The 25,673-nt window shown below is 32.3% G+C and overlaps 3 protein-coding genes across 11 annotated transcripts; 2 read left to right on the plus strand and 1 right to left on the minus strand.

Annotated features, from left to right (window-relative positions):
• The first annotated feature begins 9,251 nt into the window (after positions 1-9,251).
• LOC105124542 (probable leucine-rich repeat receptor-like serine/threonine-protein kinase At5g15730) lies at positions 9,252-13,384 on the plus strand. The gene is made up of 11 exons (XM_011024594.1): positions 9,252-9,324; positions 9,365-9,605; positions 9,710-9,801; positions 10,070-10,319; positions 10,530-11,123; positions 11,217-11,465; positions 11,557-11,720; positions 11,814-11,890; positions 11,980-12,127; positions 12,546-12,695; positions 12,799-13,384. Exons 2-11 carry the CDS (start codon positions 9,413-9,415, stop codon positions 13,036-13,038), a joined length of 2,157 nt encoding a protein of 718 aa, XP_011022896.1. The 5' UTR covers positions 9,252-9,324; positions 9,365-9,412; the 3' UTR covers positions 13,039-13,384.
• Positions 13,385-17,993: 4,609 nt separating this feature from the next.
• On the minus strand, positions 17,994-21,629 carry LOC105124543 (uncharacterized). Of its 9 annotated transcripts, none has more exons than XR_842073.1 (4): positions 21,349-21,629; positions 19,755-19,822; positions 18,466-19,660; positions 17,994-18,375 (listed from the first exon to the last, which is right to left on the minus strand). XR_842073.1 is itself a non-coding variant. In XM_011024600.1 (4 exons), the coding sequence occupies exons 1-4, from the start codon at positions 21,455-21,457 to the stop codon at positions 18,530-18,532; spliced, it is 1,191 nt and encodes a 396-aa protein (XP_011022902.1). In that variant the 5' UTR covers positions 21,458-21,629; the 3' UTR covers positions 17,994-18,529. The 9 variants fall into 9 exon arrangements, 8 of the variants coding, with proteins under 8 accessions (XP_011022902.1, XP_011022904.1, XP_011022899.1 ...); XM_011024600.1 differs by having other exon boundaries at positions 17,994-18,778; positions 18,896-19,660; XM_011024602.1 differs by adding an exon at positions 20,726-20,787 and having other exon boundaries at positions 17,994-19,660.
• Positions 21,630-22,497: 868 nt separating this feature from the next.
• On the plus strand, positions 22,498-24,228 carry LOC105124544 (uncharacterized). Its single transcript, XM_011024605.1, has 2 exons — positions 22,498-22,626; positions 23,481-24,228. The coding sequence occupies exon 2, from the start codon at positions 23,533-23,535 to the stop codon at positions 23,845-23,847; it is 315 nt and encodes a 104-aa protein (XP_011022907.1). The 5' UTR covers positions 22,498-22,626; positions 23,481-23,532; the 3' UTR covers positions 23,848-24,228.
• The last annotated feature ends 1,445 nt before the right edge of the window (positions 24,229-25,673 follow it).

Genomic DNA, 25,673 nt, shown 5'->3' on the forward strand with positions numbered 1-25,673 from the left:
GGGGGGGGGATAAAAGCATTGTTCTCGTAGGCGATCCGGTGGGTCTCTGCAGGCAAAAACAGTGGATGATGAGACTCCTTTGTTGCTTTCCACAACAACTACTACTACTTTATCAGACTTTGAGACTACTTTGTTCCTGCTTTTGCTTAATCTAAATATTCCATTTGACCGAATTATATGAACAGGATGGATGGTCTGACCACTTTCATTCCTCATTTTGTCTGTTTATGCTTAGCTCTTATCTCACCGATTCCATTTTATCCTCAAAATTAGAGAAAGACTGTTTAATTTTATGCTCATACCCCTCTATCAAAAGGTTCCTTTCTTGCAAGCAAGGTTGTGGTTTGGTGGTAAGAGGGGCTGATGGGAGAGGCTTGTTTTCTTTTTTCGCACCTAGATTCGAATCTTGTTATGTATGTTTGTCATCCCCGCAATACCTTACCTGCTCATTGGGCTTGCAGGATATTCAGTGGACCGTAAAAATTAGTCGTGGTGCGCGTAAATTGGCCCAGACACCCCACGTAAATCACACAAAAAAAAAAGTTCCCACGTAAATGAACATGTAATATTAATTTCAACATAATTTTTAATTAATTCGAAAAAACAAATAATAAGTTGAAGGTTTAAAATTTTGAATTAACAAACATAATTCAAATATTCAAAACATAAACCAAACTTAAATTCTTAAATATTCAAATAAAAACAACTACGGTTCCTTCACCTTTAGATAATATTAAATGAACATACTGTGTTCTTAAACATGTATAAGGGAGAGAAAAAAAGTTTAGCTTACATGACCTAAATCACTAAAAAAACCAATCAAATTAGATGTTAGATTCAGAGTTTTGGATTTCTTGTACTATCCTATATAATCAAAAGTAGATTTATAAAATTTTAAAATATATAAAGATCTTAGATTTAATTTTTAAAGATTACTAGTTTTAATTTTACAAGCTTCAAAATAATTAGAGTTTTATATGTTTATTAATTTTAAGATCTATTAAATTAGTTGAGATAAATACAAATTAGTTGAGATAAATACAAAGTGATCCCAATACCTATATTAACAATTAAAAAAAAACTAGATTTACAAGTATTACCTCAAAGTAAAATAAGTGGAATCAGAATTAATCAGATAATATCCTTTGATACTTCGAGAGGTCCTTCTTGTTTTGAACACTGCAAGATTTATGTTTTTTTTTTTTTTTAAATAAAAATTCTTCTTGAGAATGTTATTTTATCTGGTCGAAACAAGAAGTTCCTTGGAAAGTATCAAAGGATATTATCTCCTTGCCTCTGATTACACTTATTTTACTCTTGAGGCAAGTCAACGATTAATCAGGATGGATTACAGAGTGAATGCACCGCACGATAATAAATAAAGTTGAGAATACAAATAGTTAACGACAAATTAATGAATAATAATAATAATAATAATAATAATAATAATAATAATAATTTGCAATCTATATGAATAAATGAATAGTAAATTGAAATGGCTCGAGAGTGACAAGGCTCCACTCCAGCATGAATCACATTTACAGCAAGGGACGGAATCACGAGGGGCAAAGAGAGCCACTTGTACTCTTTTAATTATAAATAATTTATAGTGACGAAATACGTATTAATTAATTACATGGATTAATAGATGACATATTTTAACCTGCTTATGTCCATTTTGTTTCTTGCCTTTTTCCCCACCAATCTCTTGACTATGACAAGTATTTTTCTAAGGCTTTTATGGTTCATTGAACAATGAGAATTCTTTCGATCGATAACTTTACATCAAATACCTAGCTCCATCATGCAAAATCACAAAAGTTTACACGTCTTTTCATCAATAGATGATATGATAAAATTATAAATTTTAATTTTAAATTATTTATATTCCCGAGTTAGACCATTAATTAACAATATATAAATTTAAATTACAAAAATTTCTTTAAATCCGTTTACCAAACTCTAAGTACAAGTTCTTAGTCATCTTAACTAAAACAAAAAAGTTAACTTATAACTATTTAGATAGTGGTCAAGTGGTAAGAACTTGAGATTAAAGGGTTTGCTTCTTCTGTGGTCTCAGATTCGAATCCTTGGTTGCTCATATGATGGCCACTAGAGGTTTACATGGTCGTTAACTTCAGGGCCTATGAGATTAATCGTGATGCGCGCAAGCTAACCCGGACACCCACGTTAATCTAAAAAAAAAGAAGTTAACTTATATTACAACTTATAATCCTTCTTCTAAGCTCCTTGAATAATTATAACATCATTAATTGCTTTGTTAAACAACAATGATCAGGAAGATGAGATTTATAAAGGAAAAAATACAGGAGAATTATCACCTAAAATTAATGTCAAGAATTTCGGTAGGGGATGCTATGAGTGTCCATGGGAGTGGTGTAAATGGCGGTTTGACAGGAGAAACAGAGAGAGAAATATTTTTTTTTTTTTGGTATTCTTGATTTGGTAGAAAAGAAGGAAGTATACATTTTATTTTTAAAGCGGAGATAAAAGCTTATAAATTAATTAATTCCAAGTTTGCATGCCAATTAATTTTTTTTATTTGAAAGATTGAGGGTATACGAGTTGAATAGAGAGGTTTTATTTCCCCATTGAGTGAGTTCATAGCCATTGCAAAAGTTTAAATTGTCACATTAATACAAAAGCATTTCTTGAGACTTTGTTTGTATTCTTACTGCATACCCATTTTCTATATGCTTTTTTCCTTCATGAGTTTCATCACATTTTTTTAATATAAAGAAATAATATTTAAATGTTATTATTGTGTTTTTTAAAAAAAATTAACAACTCGAGTCATAAATTATACTAGATTCAATAAGATAATTTCATTTAATTATATAATAGAAAAAAAAGATAATAAACATACTAAATTTTAAAAGAAAAAACATTAACAAAGATTAGGAAACAAAAGAAGAATATATATATAAAAAAATTATATAGTTAAACTCCAAGATTCAATGAAATTTAAAAATAATTAACAAAATAAAGCACTTCAGGCCAACTCAAATTAATATAATAAATTTATAATTTAAGTCAGGTTGAGCCAACCTCTTAAAAAACTATCAAAAAAATATAATAATAAATATTTCTCATAGATTTAAATATAGATTTAAACATAAAAGGAGAAAATTAAAAAAAAAATCAGTAAAGAAAACCAGAAATGATGCTATGTATATGTATTTATTGTTATTAACTTAAATATTTTTTATTTTAATGTGACATGCTTGCGTGGATTTGTTGATACAAGAATACTCTAGTCATACCATTTTAAGTTACATCCCTAGTCTATTGAGTTAGCAATTGTAGAATTTTAATTTTTTTTTTGTATAAAAAACCTTAATATTTGTAAAAATATTAATTTTTATCTTATTATTTTATTCAAGATACTTGTTTTCATTTCCTAAATTATATGATATCATACACACACACACACTCTTGTCGAACACCTACATGTTTGGTAGGATATATTAATGCTTTGACATGCTTTCATGGCCACGTATAGCTAGCCTTTTGCCTGTAATTTCTGCAAGACCAGTCGTTTGGTTTTTTATTTACTAATACTTAGGTAGCGACTCATTTTCTTGGTCCTCCTGTCTCAAGCTCGTTGTTCAATGTTCCTCTGTAAGATGCGGCGTGTCAATAAATCTTCAAACTAATCTCACAGCTTGCGCTAGGTAGTAGGTCGGGAAAACAAAACTTTAGTGTTAAAAAAGTCATTTCTTACATGTTCAAGCATAGACCACCGGATCGGCTACGAGAAGAATGCTTTTTTTATTCTTGTTTTTTTTTAGAAAAATTTTTTTTTTTTTTTTTTTTTTTTTTTTTTTTTTGGGGGGGGGGATAAAAGCATTGTTCTCGTAGGCGATCCGGTGGGTCTCTGCAGGCAAAAACAGTGGATGATGAGACTCCTTTGTTGCTTTCCACAACAACTACTACTACTTTATCAGACTTTGAGACTACTTTGTTCCTGCTTTTGCTTAATCTAAATATTCCATTTGACCGAATTATATCAACAGGATGGATGGTCTGACCACTTTCATTCCTCATTTTGTCTGTTTATGCTTAGCTCTTATCTCACCGATTCCATTTTATCCTCAAAATTAGAGAAAGACTGTTCAATTTTATGTTCATACCCCTCTATCAAAAGGTTCCTTTCCTTTCTTGTTGCTGTGATTTGATATATTTTTACCATTTATTATCAATAAAAAATTCAACCTCAAACTTAAATTTCTTTATATATACTAATATATATATATATATATTAAATGAACATGTAATATTAATTTCAACATAATTTTTAATTAATTCGAAAAAACAAATAATAAGTTGAAGGTTTAAAATTTTGAATTAACAAACATAATTCAAATATTCAAAACATAAACCAAACTTAAATTCTTAAATATTCAAATAAAAACAACTACGGTTCCTTCACCTTTAGATAATATTAAATGAACATACTGTGTTCTTAAACATGTATAAGGGAGAGAAAAAAATTTTAGCTTACATGACCTAAATCACTAAAAAAACCAATCAAATTAGATGTTAGATTCAGAGTTTTGGATTTCTTGTACTATCCTATATAATCAAAAGTAGATTTATAAAATTTTAAAATATATAAAGATCTTAGATTTAATTTTTAAAGATTACTAGTTTTAATTTTACAAGCTTCAAAATAATTAGAGTTTTATATGTTTATTAATTTTAAGACCTATTAAATTAGTTGAGACAAATACAAAGTGATCCCAATACCTATATTAACAATTAAAAAAAAACTAGATTTACAAGTATTACCTCAAAGTAAAATAAGTGGAATCAGAATTAATCAGATAATATCCTTTGATACTTCGAGAGGTCCTTCTTGTTTTGAACACTGCAAGATTTATGTTTTTTTTTAAAAAAAAATAAAAATTCTTCTTGAGAATGTTATTTTATCTGGTCGAAACAAGAAGTTCCTTGGAAAGTATCAAAGGATATTATCTCCTTGCCTCTGATTACACTTATTTTACTCTTGAGACAAGTCAACGATTAATCAGGATGGATTACAGAGTGAATGCACCGCACGATATATAATAAATAAAGTTGAGAATACAAATAGTTAACGACAAATTAATGAATAATAATAATAATAATAATAATAATAATAATAATAATAATTTGCAATCTATATGAATAAATGAATAGTAAATTGAAATGGCTCGAGAGTGACAAGGCTCCACTCCAGCCTGAATCACATTTACAGCAAGGGACGGAATCACGAGGGGCAAAGAGAGCCACTTGTACTCTTTTAATTATAAATAATTTATAGTGACGAAATACGTATTAATTAATTACATGGATTAATAGATGACATATTTTAACCTGCTTATGTCCATTTTGTTTCTTGCCTTTTTCCCCACCAATCTCTTGACTATGACAAGTATTTTTCTAAGGCTTTTATGGTTCATTGAACAATGAGAATTCTTTCGATCGATAACTTTACATCAAATACCTAGCTCCATCATGCAAATCACAAAAGTTTACACGTCTTTTCATCGATAGATGATATGATAAAATTATAAATTTTAATTTTAAATTATTTATATTCCCGAGTTAGACCATTAATTAACAATATATAAATTTAAATCACAAAAATCTCTTTAGACCCGGTTTACCAAACTCTAAGTACAAGTTCTTATCCATCTTAACTAGAACAAAGAAGTTAACTTATATTGCAAGTGAGGTTCTGGTCTAATGGTGGGAGGGGCTTGTCCCCTTCCTTTGTATCTGGGTTCGAATCTCATCATGCATGCCTGTCACCCCCGCGATGCCTTACCTGTTCAGTGGGCTGTGTGGATTAGTTGTGGTGCGCGTAAGCTGACCCGAACACCCCACATAAATAAAAAAAAAAAAAAGAAGAAGAACTTAACTTATATTACAACTTATAATCCTTCTTCTAAGCTCCTTGAATAATTATAACATCATTAATTGCTTTGTTAAACAACAATGATCAGGAAGATGAGATTTATAAAGGAAAAAATACAGGAGAATTATCACCTAAAATTAATGTCAAGAATTTCGGTAGGGGATGCTATGAGTGTCCATGGGAGTGGTGTAAATGGCGGTTTGACAGGAGAGACAGAGAGAGAAATAATTTTTTTTTTTTGGTATTCTTGATTTGGTAGAAAAGAAGGAAGTATACATTTTATTTTTAAAGCGGAGATAAAAGCTTATAAATTAATTAATTCCAAGTTTGCATGCCAATTAATTTTTTTTTATTTGAAAGATTGAGGGTATACGAGTTGAATAGAGAGGTTTTATTTCCCCATTGAGTGAGTTCATAGCCATTGCAAAAGTTTAAATTGTCACATTAATACAAAAGCATTTCTTAAGACTTTGTTTGTATTCTTACTGCATACCCATTTTCTATATGCTTTTTTCCTTCATGAGTTTGATCACATTTTTTTAATATAAAGAAATAATATTTAAATGTTATTATTGTGTTTTTTAAAAAAAAATAACAACTCGAGTCATAAATTATACTAGATTTAATAAGATAATTTCATTTAATTATATAATAGAAAAAAAAAGATAATAAACATACTAAATTTTAAAACAAAAAATATTAACAAAGATTAGGAAACAAAAGAAGAATATATATATAAAAAAATTATATAGTTAAACTCCAAGATAATTCAATGAAATTTAAAAATAATTAACAAAATAAAACACTTCATGCCAACTCAAATTAACATAATAAATTTATAATTTAAGTCATAAGGTTGAGCCAACCTCTTAAAAAACTATCAAAAAAATATAATAATAAATATTTCTCATAGATTTAAATATAGATTTAAACATAAAAGGAGAAAATTAAAAAAAAATCAGTAAAGAAAACCAGAAATGATGCTATGTATATGTATTTATTGTTATTAACTTAAATATTTTTCTTTTTAATGTGACATGCTTGCGTGGATTTGTTGATACAAGAATACTCTAGAATACTCTAGTCATACCATTTTAAGTTACATCCCTAGTCTATTGAGTTAGCAATTGTAGAATTTTAATTTTTTTTTTATAAAAAACCTTAATATTTGTAAAAATATTAATTTTTGTCTTATTATTTTATTCAAGATACTTGTTTTCATTTCCTAAATTATATGCTATCATACACACACACACACTCTTGTCGAACACCTGCATGTTTGGTAGGATATATTAATGCTTTGACATGCTTTCATGGCCATGTATAGCTAGCCTTTTGCCTGTAATTTCTGCAAGACCAGTCGTTCGGCTTTTTATTTACTAATACGTAGGTAGCGACTCATTTTCTTGGTCCTCCTGTCTCAAGCTCGTTGTTCAATGTTCCTCTGTAAGATGCGGCGTGTCAATAAATCTTCAAACTAATCTCACAGCCTGCGCGAGGTAGTAGGTCGGGAAAACAAAACTTTAGTGTTAAAAAAGTCATGAGGTTGCATGTGTGATCGTGATAAAAAAAAATATGTATTAAAAAAAACAAAGAGTAATTGACTAGGTCAATCTAAATGCGCCTACTAAATTCATTCATTAGCCTTTTCAAACAACTATTTACATTTAATAGTTTATATTGGTAAATAATGTAATTTATATTATTTTTTAATATATTTTTTTTAAACTTAAAATTTATATAAACTTATATTATATTTGAAATCATGATTGTTTTGTCATTAACATTCTAATATTATGTTAAAGAACCATCTTGAATTAATAATGTAAATAATTAAATGATGTTTTAAAATATAATTTATATTATTTTCTAATAAAATCATGATATAAATCAGAAAGCAAATTAAATAAAAGATAAATTTTAATTTTTAACCAATTCAATATAAAAAAACTAATTTGAAAAGAAAAATATTAATTAAAAAATTTAAAAAAAACCCTGATAAATTGCAGATTAGTGTTTCTTGTGAATATGATCTGGTGGATGGAAACAAGAGCTGCCTTCTGGAGTAGACACTACGCATCAAACAAAACCAAAGTAAGAAATAGAAAACGATAACAATCCGAACATTGAAGCCTTAACAAGCAAGCAATTTTGCAGATTCTGATGTATTTTAATTTATGATCCTTTCCTTGAGTTCCCTCTCTACTCCATCCCATTTCATTTTCTTTTTGAAGATGAATTTAAAGAGAAAATTAATGGCCACCTGCCTTCCCCTCTCAATGTAACTTCCAAGCATCAGCATGCATTTCTATTTTTATTGTACCATATTTACCCTCTCCAATGGTCTCACCTTCTTGAGCTTCCTTCCATCATCCTGAAAATTGCAAAACAAAAAAATAAAATTAAATAAAATTAAAAGCTACTTCTACACTTATTAAAGTGAACTTAATCAGTACTTGAGGGTCTAGCTCAGTGGTCAACTATAAGATTTATTTTATAATTGTCCCGAGTTCGATCCTTTTTGTGTATCTGCTTATCATCTCCGTTATGTTTTATTTATTCTTTGGGCTTGCAAGATGTTTAATAAGTTGTGGGATTAGTCGTAATGCATGCAAACTGTATTGGACACCCACATAAATAAATAAAAAACTTAATCAACCACTTTTTTTCCCCGTAGGCACGTTAGCAAGATGAGTGCGTTTTGGGGTTTGTTCGAACTTAAATTAGTATAAGATTAATAAATGGGTATTGCTTGAGTATGGTTAGTTGAAGCTATTATTTGTATAGTACTTTAAAATCTTACAAGGTAATGCTATGTTTAGGGTTTGCAAGACATTATAAATTAATTTTATATAAAATAAAAAGAACTTGGTTTTCAATAATACTTGATATTTAAAGTTGAAATCTCGTTTATTTGCAGGAAAAAAAGAATTTTTTTTAAAATAAAAGTTACTTTTTGATATTTAATTATATCATAAAAATAAATTAATAATTATTTTTTTATGTTTAATATATAAAAAAATTGATAACTAAATTGTATTCCACAACATCATATAATACTAATAAAAAATAACTAAAAATAAAACACAATACAAAGCTTTTGAATTGGTTGGTTGATTGTTTTAATCTCATTTTGCTCCATTTTTGTCATCTTCCCTAAACTCCGTAAAGAAAAATACAATAAACAGTCAAGGAACTTAGCTTTTGAAGGTAGAAATGATCTTTGTTCCATTCAACGGCTGAGATTGCAAAAACACAATTTATAACCAGACACTAAGAAGCACAGAGCAACATTCCTTACAGACGGTTAAAAGTAATAAAGTTTTTATTAAGAGAAAAAAGATCACATTCCACACACAATCATTTTCTTTTTTCTGATTTCCCCCCAGAGAGAGAGAGAAGCCAAACGACAGATCATTTTCAGTGCGTAAAAGGAGAGAGGCCAAAACGACAGATCATTTTCAGTGCGTAAAAGGGGGGATTCCTGACATGGGCACTGACACTGTCTCCGGTGGCTGTGGAGACGACGTTTGTGGTGGTCGTCGAGGTGGTGAAGGTGAAGTGGTGGTGGTGGGAGTGAAATTTGATGGACCAAGTAAAGAACTTTTGACATGGTCACTAATGAAAATGGCACAGCCAGGTGACCATGTCATTGCTGTTCATGTTCTCGATTCTGCAACTGGTAATGATGACAGTAATAAATGTCGTGTTTCTCTTTAATGGGTTCTTTTTATCTTTGTCAAAGATTGATCTTTTTGTATGGTTTTTGGTGGATGTGGTGTACAGAATGTATGGCAGGGACTGGATCACTTCTGTCATTAGTGAAGACATTTGATTCATTGTTGGCTGTCTATGAAGGTTTCTGCAACTTAAAGCAGGTTGCTTTTTTTTTTTCCACTCCTTTCTCCAAATCAGCAATTTTCTCTCTCAATTTTCAAGTGTTTGGAATGGGGTGTTTTTCTGCTTGATTTATGAGAAAATTGAGGAAAACTATGTCTTCTTTTTTTTTCAAATAATGAGGATAATTAGTCCAAGTATTAAAAATTTCAGTGCTATTTTCCCCAAGGAAATGGATGGTGATTTTCATATATTTTTATTGTTGGGATTGAGAGGATGAATATTGAATTGGGTGAGCTGTGTTTTCAGGTGGATTTGAAGCTAAAGGTGTGTAGAGGTGAATCAGTGAGGAAAATTCTGGTAAGGGAAGCAAAAGCAAATAGTGCTGCTAAGCTGATTGTGGGAACTTCCAAGAAACATCAGAAACTCTACTCTTCAACCTCAACAGCAAAGTATTGTGCTAAAAAATTGTCTAAAGGTTTCTCTGTCTACGCTGTTAGGAATGGCAAACTTGTGTTCCAAAGAGAAGCAACGGTTCCAAATACTGATACCTTACAAGGTTTTAGTTCTTTACTCTTCTGGGTTTCATGTTCTTAATTTGGTACGATAATGAGAATAATGCTCGCATGGATGGTTTTTATGGGTTTTCATTGATGTGCTTAGCTTTTTATTTCTTGTGCTTTAGTTTAATTACGGTTCTTGTTTGCTTAGTTCTTGTCTCTTTGAGCAAGAAAAATAATAACTGATGCATCTGATTTTGTGGTGGCAGATAAATTAAACCAAGAAAGTCGAAATTGCTCACAAAAATCTCAGGATAAGAATTCTATAAATTGTACTCCACGCTTGCTATTGCTGGATGAATCTGGAGCACATGAATCGGAGGAGTCATGTAGGGATGGCAACGGGGATAACTCATTGGCTTTGGTACCAATTCAAACAAACAAGCCATTGTCGAACTCAGATCCCGATGTGAGTGAAGGATTAGTGGAGTCAAAACAGGGTTGGTCATTTCTCCGCCGGGTATTTTTCCATAAGCAGCAGCACACAGAGAAAGCTCATATTAAAAAGATACCTGTGGTTAAATGGGTGTTTAGGTTACCTACTCGTAATTCTTCATCTGTGGTGTATCCAGATCAAAAACAGAATACGTCGCACGTGGATGAAGATCAAAACTCGAACTCAGAAGGAAAAAATTATGCAATAGTGCCAGTGGGGCCTGAGATTGCTTGGACTCCCATTTCACCATGTCATGGCTTGAATGGCATTCCAGAAGAGTTGAAAGACCTGCATGAGAAATATTCATCATCCTGTAGATTATTCAGCTATGAGGAACTTGTGATGGCTACCTCTAACTTTATTCCTGGTTTGTTCTTTATCTGAATTTCATAACACTAGTTTTGACTTGTGCACATTTTGGTCTTTCCTCCTAATTTTGTTCTAGAATTGTTACTTCCAGAGAATATGGTAGGCAAGGGTGGCAGTAGTCATGTTTACAAAGGGTGCCTTCCTGATGGCAAGGAATTGGCAGTGAAAATTTTAAAGCCATCTGAAGATGTATTAAAAGAGTTTGTTGCAGAAATCGAGATCATTACAACTTTGCATCACAAGAACATAATCTCTCTATTTGGTTTCTGTTTCGAGCACAACAAATTACTCCTAGTGTATGACTTTCTATCAAGAGGAAGCCTAGAAGAGAATCTGCATGGTACATACTCTCTCTGCTTGGGATTGGATGAGATTATTTCATTTTCAGCATTGAAGTGATCCTTAACTCCCAATTGCTAATTCTTGACTAGGTAATAAGAAAGACTGGAACGCAGTTGGTTGGCAAGAGAGATACAAGGTGGCTGTGGGTGTAGCGGAGGCACTTGATTACTTACACAATTGCTGTGATGAGCCTGTGATCCATAAGGATGTAAAATCTTCTAACATCCTTTTATCAGATGATTTTGAGCCACAGGTGCTGTATTCTAAAGCTTTCTGTGGATTTATATGAAGATATTATGTTCTTGGCAGGTTTTGATGTCTGATTATAATTTGATTTGTTTCTCAGTTGTCAGATTTTGGATTGGCTAGCTGGGCTTCTACTTCATGCCATACAACTTGCACTGATGTTGCAGGAACCTTTGGGTGAGTAGTTTGCTTTGCAATTCATGTTTTCTACCCATTTTCTTAAATTTTTCAGGGTTTGAATATGCTATATATTTTCTCTATGGCAGTTACTTGGCCCCAGAGTATTTCATGCACGGCAAAGTCAGTGATAAAGTGGATGTATTTGCTTTCGGAGTTGTGCTTCTTGAGCTTCTCTCAGGAAGAATGCCTATTAACAGTGAACATCCGAAAGGCCAGGAGAGCCTTGTCATGTGGGTAGGTTTCCTAATTACTTGTTAATTCAGACTGAAGAGTATCTTGTAAGGAGATGCTTTTATTTTTCACAATATGAAAGAGGAGAAAAGGACTGCTCAAAAATCTATTGCAATACCAACAAGTTAGGACAATGTGAGCACGAAGAAAATTGTGTTTTCAATATGTACCTTTTGCAGTTGAGTAAGTCAGGAATTTTCAAGCTGATTGGGGTGTGAATTTATATTTTGTTCCGACAAGATACAATGATTGTGATTGGATAAGCTGAATGTGTGATTTTGGATTTTGTGTTTTCTCTTCTGAGGAAACCTCAGGATCTGTCGTTGTCGTCCTTCTCTAAGAATTCTATTTCACAGTTTGTTAATATTTACTTCTTGATGTTATATTTTACAACTAATTATTGTATGATTCTGGCATCCAGGCAAAGCCAATTCTTGAGGGTGGTAAAGTGTCCCAATTACTTGACCCGCATCTAGGTAGTGAATATGATGATGATCACATCGAAAGAATGGTATTAGCTGCAACCCTTTGCATCAGACGTTCTCCTAGATGTAGGCCACAAATGAGCATCGTAAGTTAAATTTTGCCGGATGCTTTGATTGTACTATGTTTTTTTTTTCCCTCTCTTTTCTATGAATTGAATATTTGCTCGTGGATATTTTGGCTGATTACAGATTTTGAAGCTCCTCCAAGGGGATGAGGACGTAAAAAATTGGGCAAGGCACCAAGTTTGTGCATCAGAAGAACTTGACGCGGTGGATGGGGAAGCGTTTCCTACCAATATTCAATCCCATCTTAACCTTGCATTACTTGATCTAGAGGATGATTCTCTTTCTATTAGCAGCACTGAGCACGGAGTGTCAATAGAAGATTACTTGCAAGGGAGATGGAGCCGCACATCAAGCTTCGACTAACTATAGGCCAGTGGAATGCAATGTGCAAGTTGTGCAATCTTTTCAATGTACAGGGGTCTTGATTGGTTCATCTTTTCAATTTTTTTTCTGGGTTAAATCCACTGGTATGGTCTTGGAAGAGAGGTTTTCTGCAAGAGGCTTGCCTCCGCCTAGACTTAGAAGTTGTACTGAAAAAAACAGGTTTCAAGGACTGGTTTTGTTTCCGATTTTTGGTCATTTGTGAATTTGCTTTAGAAATTGATTTGAGACATGTAGCAAAACTCCCTCCACCCGAATATTAGTGGTGAATGGCTTCCCCCCTATGCTGTACTCGAAGACGAGTATCAGTGCTTGCTTTCTAGCATCAGATGGTGGTGATGCTAACTTGATAAACTTACTGCTGGGCTTTAGTGGACTTTATTTTTATACATGACATTATAAATTTAGGATTCCTTAGTTTTTCTTTTCTAAAACACTTGTTTGAGCTGGCTGGCGTTGTGAATTGACAATGAAAAGCCAAGACCTTTATTCTTTGCTTTGTGCCTTCGTGGTGCAAGATGTTGCTATCCTATTGTTCTAACCTCATGTTTCTGAGTTCTTGTATTCAAGGAGCCTGTCTATCCTCAAATCCCCCACAGAACACAAAATGTTGGATATAAATGAACTTACTGTTCTGCACACGAAGAACCCATTCGGAATTGCCAAAAACTAGAACTGGGATTTTGTAACATGAATATTTTTATGGACTCTTAACATTATGAGAATAAATGGGAAAAAAGAAGGATTTTTTTTCCCTGCAAAAATGAAGATGACCGGAAATTCTGCAAGTTGCAGGTTTGTTTGTAGTGTAATTGTAGTTATTTTTTAAATAATTATTTTAATAATTTAACCGGAAATTCTGTAAGTTGCAGGTTTTTTTTCTGGGTTAAATCCACTGGTATGGTCTTGGAAGAGAGGTTTTCTGCAAGAGGCTTGCCTCCGCCTAGACTTAGAAGTTGTACTGAAAAAAACAGGTTTCAAGGACTGGTTTTGTTTCCGATTTTTGGTCATTTGTGAATTTGCTTTAGAAATTGATTTGAGACATGTAGCAAAACTCCCTCCACCCGAATATTAGTGGTGAATGGCTTCCCCCCTATGCTGTACTCGAAGACGAGTATCAGTGCTTGCTTTCTAGCATCAGATGGTGGTGATGCTAACTTGATAAACTTACTGCTGGGCTTTAGTGGACTTTATTTTTATACATGACATTATAAATTTAGGATTCCTTAGTTTTTCTTTTCTAAAACACTTGTTTGAGCTGGCTGGCGTTGTGAATTGACAATGAAAAGCCAAGACCTTTATTCTTTGCTTTGTGCCTTCGTTGTGCAAGATGTTGCTTTCCTATTTTTCTAACCTCATGTGTCTGAATTCTTGTGTTCAAGGAGCCTGTCTATCCTCAAATCCCCCACAGAACACAAAATGTTGGATATAAATGAACTTACTGTTCTGCACACGAAGAACCCATTCGGAATTGCCAAAAACTAGAACTGGGATTTTGTAACATGAATATTTTTATGGACTCTTAACATTATGAGAATAAATGGGAAAAAAGAAGGATTTTTTTTCCCTGCAAAAATGAAGATGACCGGAAATTCTGCAAGTTGCAGGTTTGTTTGTAGTGTAATTGTTGTTATTTTTTAAATAATTTTTTTAATGATTTTTTTCCTTGCAAAAATGAAGGTAACCGGAAATCTTGCAAGTTGCAGGTTTGTTTGTAGTGTAATTGTTGTTATTTTTTAAATAATTTTATATTAAAATATATATTCATGATTTTTTTTATTTTTAAAAAATTATTTTTGATATCAGTATATTAAAATAATTTAAAAATATTAAAAATATATTTATTTAAGGTTAATAAATTTTTTTTTTTTTTTTTAAAATGCTGTTGAAATACAAAAATAAATAGGTAAGTATATCAGCTAAATTAAACAAAAAAAGAAAAAGAAAAAGAAAAAAAAGAAGAAGAAGTCTAAATTGGCCCAGCCAAATCCTATGACGGTCACTGGTTTCAATTTGTGAAAAAATCTCGGTTCAATTAATGAGGTGGTCACATCCCTCACAGTTGAAAAATTAAAATCGCATTTAATGACTTGGAAGTGTACGTGGATTGTCTATAAATTTTGAAAATTGTGAATTAAACAAATCTGTGTTTTAAAATGTTATTTTATTTTAAAATATATTAAAATAATATTTTATCAAAACAAATTAAAAATATTAAAAAAATAATTTTAAATAAAAAATAAATATATTTAATTTAAAACAAATAATATTTCGATCATAACGTAAAAATGACTTGTGAGCTTGAAGCTCCGTAATTGAACACATTTCATTATACATACTTATTAAATTTCATTATATTGTTATTTTCTTTGTTTATCTTACAATTTCTTGAATTTTTATTATTTTTATTGATCGGATATAATTGAGAAAAAATCAATAAATTATTAATTTAATGATCAAAGTATTATTATATTATTATAAACATGAAAATACAAATTTGATCTTCTAAAAATTTATTTATCAGAAGGGATAGCCGTGAATTTCGAACATAATTAATTTTAACATTAAAAAATATAAAAAATCTAAAAATATCCAAATAAAATATATATATTCTGCCTCGTGCATTCTCTTCCCTAATGACTTAGTCCAATTTTTGGCACTAATTAATTTCTCTCTCTCCCCCCTAACCCAAACTTTACTAAAGTACAGAATAGCCTTTTAAATTAAATAAAAAAATTATTTTCTACAAAATACTTTTCTTCACTAACACTAAAGGTACCCCGATTTTCCTTCTACGTCTCTCTCTCTTTTTTCTTTTTTTTTTTTTTCTTAGCAACCCATTTTTCAGCATCACAAACTTTTTTTCCTTGCTCTTATATTGGTTTTTCTAACACAATTTATTTCAATTACGAAATGTTTTATACTTATTTATTTATATATTATCTTATTCTAGAGTATCGCATCGATGAATATTATCATGCAATGTACTCAAATATGAGAAGAATGTATGTAATTATGAAAAATAAGACATTTCTTTTTTAAAAAACAAAAAAGTCGGAAAAAAAAGAACGAATTTGCCGTGAGGCACCATGTCACCCCAAGACTGGAGACATCACCTAATTAAGAGTTTAGGCTACATTGGCCGAACTCAATTTTATGATTTGCATACATTAAAATATGGTATAGGTTATATTTTAAAATATTTTTTTATTTGAAGATATATTAAAGTAATATATTTTTTATTTTTTAAAATTTATTTTTAAAACATGATCCAAAAATACTAAAAAACAGTAATTTTAATAAAAAAAATTCAAAAAATAATATCAAGTAAAAAATTCACAATTTTCCCATTATTATCATTAAGAGTAGGATTAGCATTGTGTCAAACTATAAAACAAGCATTTAAAGTTTAAATTATTCAAGGTATATATCATTTTCTTTAAAAGTATGTAAGTTTAGAGAAGCATTTCAAAAATATTTTAAAATAATTGATTTTTTTAATTTTTTTATTTGCTTTGAGTTAATGATTTTTAAGTAAAAAATATTTTAAAAAACAATCATAAATACACTATCAAACAAGCTCAATAATAGATATCATAGCTATAGTTACCTCAACAAAAAAACCTATAATTTCTAACTTTCAGGTTAAATTATAATTATAATAACATCAATTTCTTTGGATGCTTAAATCTCAATTTTATATAAAAAATTTAACACAAAATATTAAAGTAATAATTATAAAATTCAAATCAATTTAACAAGTTAATCTAAAACTTGTTTAATTTATAGCTTAAATCAATTCGGATTAAATGAAAAGTGAGGCAAGTAATTAGCTTAGCCTAATTTAATTGATTCAATTAAAACTCGGTATCTGATCGATCCAAGGCAAAACACACCATTCCATACCAATCTCATTACATTCAATCTCTCTTTATCTTTTTTTCCTTCATCATCAATCCATAATTTTGTTTCTCTTTAACCACCTTCTTAATAAATTTCCTTACCTCTAGTTTATGGATCTGCAATGAGTATCCAACAACAGTAGAAAAAAAATGAAAGATAAAAAACAAAGGAGGAGGAGGAGGAGGAGGAGGGAGATAGCAGCAACAACAAAGCAAGGGAAAGCTTTTGAGATGGCAGCAACAACAAAGCAAGGGAAAGCTTTTAAGCATAGTAATAATTTTATAACTATAATTTTGACAAAAAATTCTTTAAATAACCTCATTTATTAAAAACACTATTTAATAGCATGCTATAATCAAACAACGGTAATTTAAGAGAAGGGAAAAAACCCACAAAAATTATGAAAATGTAAGCACAAATCCAGCTTCACAATCAACAAAAAACAAGAGGACTAATCATTCATGGCATTCGGTTTCAAATTCATTCAAACTCGCCGAAAAAAAAAATTGTTGTTCGATGCTGGCATGATGCACGATTACAATCAACAAAAGGCTGGAGTTTCATTTGCATATCTATGAGGGCTGTCTGTTGCAGTAATTGAAGGATATTAATTACTGTGTTGTAATGGGGGATGATTTGAAGAAGTAGGTGGGGCTCTCAAGAGCAAACCTAGCCTAGGCAGGCCACTGGTGAACGATCACTGGGTCTACCTGCTAGTTGGATTTGATAACCTTGGAACAAACTATATTTAAAAAGTGCAGGTCAAGAGTCAGAAGTTGGGGAAGGATGATGATTGGCTCAATCATTCGCATGCATGGTTAAAATTAGAAAAGTTTCAAACTATATTTTTGTTCAAAAATATATTTAAATACATTTTTTAAAAATATATTTTTAATATTAACATATTAAAACAATAGAAAACGTTGAAAAAAAATAATTTAAAAAAAATTAAAAATTTTAAGAACAAGCATTCAACCGGCATTCCCAAAGAAGCTCTCAGACTGCCAAAAGGCAAAGACCATCCACCGAGTTCATGGAAATGAATCATTAGGCAGCCACTTGGATACTCGAAACAAGAGAATAAACATGCTCATCAACTTTCACATATATGGTGATGTTATTTTCAAATGGCATATGGCCTCAACACACATACAAAATTTGTGCAGGAACCTGACCAGCACTGAATTCTACTTAGCAGCCTCTTCTCAGCTTGTAAGACTGCAGTTACAGGCATGCTCTTATCAGCAAAATTGGTCGATTCAATGACCCCTTCTAGTCTGCAAAATAGGAAGCTGAAAAACTCTTGGACTGGACCTTTACAAATAACCTCCATTCATGCAAAAATAGCGATGGCAGTTCAGCATGAGTAGCAGCACATTAACTATAACACTTGCTTCCCAAGTCTGTCTATAAGTCCTGCAAAAAACAGATGATTAGCTGTAATCCCAAAAAGCCAGAAAAGCGCATTAAATTCTGATGATTCTGATCATTTCCAAGGGTATTCACCATGCATCTCAGAATGAGTTCAGGTTGAACCAATTTACAGTTCAGAAAGAAGCCTGCAATTTCTTCAATCATCACTGTCACTGATATCAAAGATTGATCTCCTAACCACAGATGAAGCCCTGGAGGGAGCTCTGAATCTATAGAAAGAAAGCTCTGGTCTTTGTTTATTGGCGGAAATTTTGAGCTTATTTGCAGCTGTCATCATGAGTTTCCCAACTGCAGAAGTTGTTTTTAGCTTATTCCCTGAACTTCCAGGTCGAAGATCTGTTGGCAATGGAGAAGCCAGTGTTCTTGGGGGCGTTCTGATGTCAACCTGTGGTAAGGTGTAAACTTGCATATTTGAGAAATCATTTATTTTAGCAAATATTACTTCTTGTGGTCTCTCTGTGGGAGTCTCCACCATTGGGCAGGAAAAGGTTGCAGGCTTAACTTGATTTATAGGTGTCAGTAAACCAGAGCACACTTTGGCAGCAAGATTTGGAGCTTTGTTTCTTCTATCAAATTCTTTATTGTGGTCAGCCATTCTCTTCTTGTCCTTGTTCTTTTTCTTGAAACAAGAGACAATTTTTGGAAGCGCTTCGGTTATTGTTGCATGCTCAACTTCATTTCTAGGTGTCAACAAACCAGAAGACACTTTGTCAGCAACATTTAGAGCTTCTTTACTTCTGCCAAGTTCTTTGTTGATGTCAGCCAGTCTCTTCTTTTCCTTGCTCATTTTCTTGAAATAAGGAGCATTTTTTGGAAGTTCTTCTGTTGTAGGCTTAACTTCATTTCCAGGTGTCAGTAAACCAAAGCACTCTCTGGCAGCAAGTTTTGGGGATTTTTTACTTCTATCAAATTCCCTGTCGATTTCAGCCAGTCTCTTCTTTTCCTTACTTCTTTTATCAAAACAAGGGGCAGTTTTTGGAAGTTCTGCAGGTAATTTGATTCCAAGTAAACCTTTTATCCTCTTGTTATTACCATTTGGTATCATGTCATTTTTTCTAGTGTTTGTAACGAGAGAGCCAATGGCATTGCTACCGTCAGAAATATGGTCATCCTTTGCAGCTAGACACTGGGGTAAGTGTTGATTACAAAAGCTATTTGAAGACCTTATTTCCACACGAAGAAACCAATTTCCTTTGAGCCCCTGAAAAGCATACTTTATAGGCAGTGACTCCAGCAGGTGGTAGAAGCAATTATTTCTCCTTACCTGCTAAAGGACAGAGAAGTGTATGAAAAATTAACATGAAGGAATCCCCAAACAAAATCTAAAATAAAAGAAAGCAAAAGGATCATTTTAAAAATACCTTTAATTCATAAACTTTGATCTCTCCCAATTTCGGAAAACAATTGAAGTGCATTTTCTCCAGCTCTCCTACAGCATGAATATTGGCATGCATTACTTTTCTATGAAGTAGAGAAAGGGTAAACATAAAGAAAGGTCACAGGCAGCTTTTTAAAAATTGAATGCAATGCAAGGAACTAAGCATGCAAGAATGCCGGAGGAAAACTTGGACAAATATGAAACCCTAAAGCAGAAAACACAACCAAATGGAGCACTTATATAGTCTAGTTATATGATAAATAAACTCAATACAATAGATTAGCAGGTTCTCCACTTTGCAAACTTCATTGAATCAGTTGGTCTATTCTGGGATTAAAACTTTGTTACCTTACAGGGGAGCTGTTCAAGGTTATGCAAACTTTGAGAGTCCATTGTGTCCCTTCTCTAATGAGAACTAATAAAGAGTATCAATGAGACATCTTCTACAAAACAAAAATGAAAGAGGAGGGACAAAAGGCTAACTTATCCAACATTTTACTGAATGACTTCAGGCTATCTCATCCAGTTTTTTTGGGGTCAGGTATTACTTACAGGATTTTCTGATTAAAATTATTTTCAAACTTCCTACGTTTGCTTGTAAAACACTCAATTGAAGTATACAAATGCTGAATACTAATCAGAACATCAGGTAGGATAAATCAATGACATAAATGCAAGCATTAAACCTCTATTCATGGTACAAAATGATTGAGCTCTGAAGCCATCCAATTTATGTACAAACTTTCATGATTAAAGTATGGTGTCTCCACTTCATCCTCCTACTGGTTACCTCTTGCCTTGTAATCCACCACTACATATCTAACAAATTAATCTCCTTTGAATTGCCGACATGATTGTGTCGTCAACAATTAGGCTGACCTCATAAAATAATCAAAATCTAACAAAAGAAATGATCTTTATAGCACCATAGAGTAAATGCATGAAGTTACTTACCAACACAGACATCACCATTTGGGACCACTCATCAGAGCTATAGATCCCTCAAATTATATTCCCTGCATCCAACTCTCAAATTCACTTGGCATTCCCTAAACTTCCTTGAATTAGTATGTTCAGCCACCTCTAGTATGCATTTCACCTCAACTAAATTATGTAAAACTCCAAAAGTTCACTTCTTCAGTCGGCACATCATAACTCTTTACTAAGCTATTGAAATTGACTTCTATCAAATCCCATCTAACCTCCAATAAAACCCCATCTAACCTCCAATACTCTATCACCTAACAAAACTGTTTCTTTGACAATGCATTATGTCTAATAAGAAAAAGCAGCAACCTTTTGCATAAAAAAAATATAAATAGAACAAGTGAATAGTCCCAATTCAATACAGCAAAATCACAAATACCAAAACAGTGTGCTTTAGAATCCGAAAGTGAAGAAAACCCAGAAAAGCACATCAAGTGAACGGTCAAAACAAACAATCAGCTCCATAATAGAAACTATGATACAGATGAAACAAATAAAGGCAAGTAAAAAGAGGGATTGTTGAAAATCCAGAGAAGATGTTAATAATAAACAAAGAGAGGCAAGAAAAAAGTTTACAGAAAGAAAGTTACTCTTGAAATCAGCAACAGTGATATCAGGAGAGATGCCCATGGCAATGTGAGTGTCCATGCTTGTGTCTGTGAAAACAGCTACTTCACCATCACTAGGTGTTGATGCCATTGAGAAGGCGATGAAAGACAATTGTCAGCAACTAGCCTAAATGGATAGGCAGAGAGAATGTGGCCGTGCTATTGATTGCAGTTCTGGTTGAACGATTTTCTGTCGCTTTAAAGTAGATGACCAAGGCCTGTCTAGCCTCCATTAACTACTGGGAAGGAACCTGGGCACAAGAATTTCGGATATAATGGTGTAATTTCTCCAGTAAATTATAAACCGGTCCCTTCTGTCTTACAAATTAAATATTTCATTTAGTTTCAAAAACTAATTATTATTTTTTCAAATGTATATCCCTTTTCAATTATTTTGTTTTTCTAAGGAAATAGAAAAAGGAGGAGATGAAGGAAATAATATGAAAAGATTCACGAGGGAAAAAAAAACAGTTTTTAGAGTAATATTATATTAAATTAAGCATGATCAATAATTAACTACAGGACTACTTAATTAGTTTAACTATTCAATTCATTTTACAAAACAAGAGGAACTAATTTATAATTTACATAATAGTTAAAGTATGATAAATGAATAGTTAGAATTTTATTTTATTTTTCTTGAGTGGAGGAATATTATTCTTCAAATAATTATATTTAAAAACAATTTCTTAATAATTTTTCAGCTTCTACCCATATGCTCATTTCTAGAAAAAATTGAAGCAAATTTAAAAAAATGACTCGCACCTTCTCTATTTTATCCTAAAACATTTGCATTAATTTTGATAGATAGTCTCCATTTTATCCTAAAACATTTGCATTAATTTTGTTTCTCAAGTCTTAAGAATTCTTAAATAAATATCTTAATCTATATTTAATCACAAATATCATCTTAATTTTACTTTTTATAAGAAACGACACTATTATTTTAGGAAACTTAATCTTTTTTATTAAGAAATTCAAATAGAAGAACCCCAATTGAGAAATTTAAATTGTTTGGGGATAAAAATGATACAAAATATATACAGGGGTAAAATCGATACTATCCTAGTAGTTGGAGGATATACTTAAAGTTTTCCCAAAACGATGAAAAGGTTAAACCCTTCTCTTCAGCCCTCACAGCTGGTTATGGTTTAACGCACTCTAGTATCTCTCTCTCTATCACACACAACACCACGAGCCCATTTCTCAGCAGCTAAGCGTCTTTTCATCAATCATTTCCAAATCCAGAGAAAGTACCAGGTATCATCTTCTTTTCTTACCCCTTACTCTCTCACACACATCACAACATTTCAATGGTCTCTATAGTTTCTGGGTTGTCTTTGCTTCTCCTTTAAATTCAACCATCCCTGTTTAGTATGATTATAGCCCAGGTCATGTTGTGATGTTATTTAGCTGAAATCCTTGACTGGTGCATGAAAAATCTCTTATTATTGATTGATGGGTGTGGATAATGGGTTCTTGTTTGACTATTCCTGGATCTTCTTGATTAGCGATACCTGCAGTTTTCTTGCTTTAGCAATTAAATTTTTTTTACGATTTTCTTGTTTGTTGCTATTAGTTGGTATTTTAGAAATTTGGGTTTGGCTTCCTCTTTTCTATAGAAAAGCTGAATGACGGCTATGAGACCTTGCCTTACAAAGCTTAGAATTAGCTTGAGTAGCATGTAATGGAAAGGTGTTTGCTTTCGAGTATTTGTGCTATTGCCTGTGCGTGTGATCCTAAAAGCAAACTGGAAAACTGAAATCTATTGAAGGTTTCAAGATAAATTTCCTTTTTCTTCATGGTTTAGTGAAGATCTGGAAATGCGAAAAGATAATATGCTGAATTAGTAACTGGGAATTTTGTAAGAGAGACAACAAAGTGCAGAATAATCTTTTTGAGATTTAAAGTGATGGAGGGTTTTTTAGAAATTATTGCCTGTATTTCATTGAACTGTACTGATATGGATATGATTATGGTTCAATCTCTTTGAGCTTGTTATTTGATTTGGTGGTAATAACTTTGCTTCTTTGATGGTACTTGCACATTTTAGTTTTATTTCCTTCTATGGAACAAAATATACAGTCACTTGTTGAACTTTGCATTGTTTTCAGTTTTCAAGTTGGTGTGTAGTAGATAACAAAAAGAAGTTGTTGAACTAAAGAAATGGCCAGTCAGCAAAAAGAAGATCTGCCAAGCACCAGCCCTCGTGCTGCTGGTTTTGGGGAAATGGTAGTAGAACGATATCAAAAAATCAGAGAGCATGCAGAAACTTATCCCTATGTGTGGGCTTCATATATCGTTGTATATGGCGGTTTCAGCCTCTGGGCTACCTATAGATGGAGAAAGCTTCGTAAGACCGAGGACAGAGTGCGAGTTCTTCAAGAGAGGCTACGCAAACTTGTTGAAACTGAAGAGGGTGCCAGCTCCACCAAGTCTGTTGAAAAGGCTCCATCATCCACTGAAAAAACACCCAGATAGCTATGTGCTATTTCCGCCAAACCATTTCCTATAAATTGCTTGAGTTTTGAACCGGATGAGCTTGGCGTATATTTGCAAGAGTTTAGGAAAATCTCAAATGGAGTGTAGTGCAATTTTTTTTTTTAGACAAACAGAGCGAAGAAATTGTGCATTCATTACCCATGAAATTTCTTTATGAACTTGTCAATTTCTTGGAAGCAATGAAATCCACTGACTTCTACAAATTTTGTTTGACTGTGTTAATCCAGAGTCCGAATAGAGCTGGATAAAATGATATAAATTTGGTTGTTCTGTTTAACATCTATGCATCGTCTATTTACAATTCCCGTTGGGGTTTATTGTAACAATTATTATCAATTCTTATTATTTACTTTTTTCTTTTGGAAAAAATGTCAAATGAAATTTACTTCATGCTTTTCTTCTTTAAGCAGGGTGTTTTCTACGAAACATGCACTTTTTAGTGCTCTTGAAAAGTGCATTGCAATATGTTCTGCATATGAGTGAATGGTTTGAGGTGAAATGCAATCAAGCATGCATACCCTTCCCCATCCATTGGACCAAGGTCTGCTTATTCATATGACAGGGCTCGACTATACAATACGACTGTTACTATGATCGGGAAAATCCTTATCAACTTCTGAGAGGCAATGAAATTCACCAGCCTTCACTGTTTCTTAAATCCATCAAAATTCTCCACAGCGACAAGAAAAGAAGTCCAGCCATTATTTTTGGCATTTAATAAACTAGATTAAACTTTAAGAAAAGGACTGTTTTTGCAGGTTGCAAAATATGAACAAGGATATCGGTTCTGCTGTTTCCTTGTTTCATTAGCATGCACATTTATTAGTAAAATGGCTACAACTCTTGGTGGAAAGCTCCAAATCACGCACCGTTTGAAACATTGGAAACTATACAAGGATAGCTTTCTATGTGAAGCTAGGAGATGCAGGTCAACACTTCCATTACAATACTCCTAGGACAGGACAGGTAATAACCCGTACGTTGTGTCAGTCATGCATAGAATCAGAGGGGGCGTTCCTAGCGGAAATTTGCATGTTTTAGAGATTGTCAATGCTGCCTTGATTCATGAGAGCTCCATAAAGAGAGAGCCATGAGATACCTGATGTTGTGAAGAATGTTGCGAGATACATGCTTAAATTTGGGTTCCAGCTTGGTTTCGAGATGCAAAATGGGCTGTTTGAACGGATGAACTATATGAAGCTAAGAGATGCAGGTCAACACTTCCATTACAACACTATCTGGACGGGTAATAGCGAAGAAAAAAAATGTCCTCCTTCATTATTACTAATTTGGGTATAATCTGAATAATTTTGTTAATTTACTCCTTATTATACTTGATGTAATTCAGTTTTTATTTATTTTTATATTGTAAATAAGTGATTAAATATATTTATTATCAATCACAGTTTAACCTTGATTAAATCCTGGTACAACCTAAAACCTGTGACCTTTTGTCTTCACCAATTTGGTTTTTTTTGTTTTGATTTACGTGGATGTTCGGACCAGATTGCGCGCACCACGACTAATCTCATGGCCCACCAAATACCCTACAAACCCAGTAAGTATATAAGGCATTACAAAGGTGACAAATGTGCACATGAGAACTTGAACCTGAGTACAGTGGAAGAAGACAAGCCCCTTCCACCACCTTTGTTTTCACCAATTTGGTTTTTTTTTTTTTTTGATTTACGTGAATGTTCGGATCAGATTGCACGCACCACGACTAATCTCATGGCCTACCAAACACCCTGCAAACCCAGTAAATATATAAAGTATCACAAAAGTGACAAACGTGCACATGAAAA

Source organism: Populus euphratica, unplaced genomic scaffold (assembly GCF_000495115.2).
Source record: "Populus euphratica unplaced genomic scaffold, PopEup_1.0 scaffold35.1, whole genome shotgun sequence".
Taxonomy (NCBI): Eukaryota; Viridiplantae; Streptophyta; class Magnoliopsida; order Malpighiales; family Salicaceae; genus Populus; species Populus euphratica.

Coding starts and splice junctions, on each gene's coding strand:
- LOC105124543 (XM_011024596.1), bottom strand. CDS start 21,457: ATGGCATCAACACCTAGTGATGGTGAAGTAGCTGTTTTCACAGACACA. Junction 19,823..21,348: donor CACTGTTGCTGATTTCAAGA/GTAACTTTCTTT, acceptor TTCATGCTGTAG/GAGAGCTGGAGAAAATGCAC. Junction 19,661..19,754: donor TCAAAGTTTATGAATTAAAG/GTATTTTTAAAA, acceptor TCTGTCCTTTAG/CAGGTAAGGAGAAATAATTG.
- LOC105124542 (XM_011024594.1), top strand. CDS start 9,413: ATGGGCACTGACACTGTCTCCGGTGGCTGTGGAGACGACGTTTGTGGT. Junction 9,606..9,709: donor TGTTCTCGATTCTGCAACTG/GTAATGATGACA, acceptor TGTGGTGTACAG/AATGTATGGCAGGGACTGGA. Junction 12,696..12,798: donor GTAGGCCACAAATGAGCATC/GTAAGTTAAATT, acceptor GGCTGATTACAG/ATTTTGAAGCTCCTCCAAGG.
- LOC105124544 (XM_011024605.1), top strand. CDS start 23,533: ATGGCCAGTCAGCAAAAAGAAGATCTGCCAAGCACCAGCCCTCGTGCT.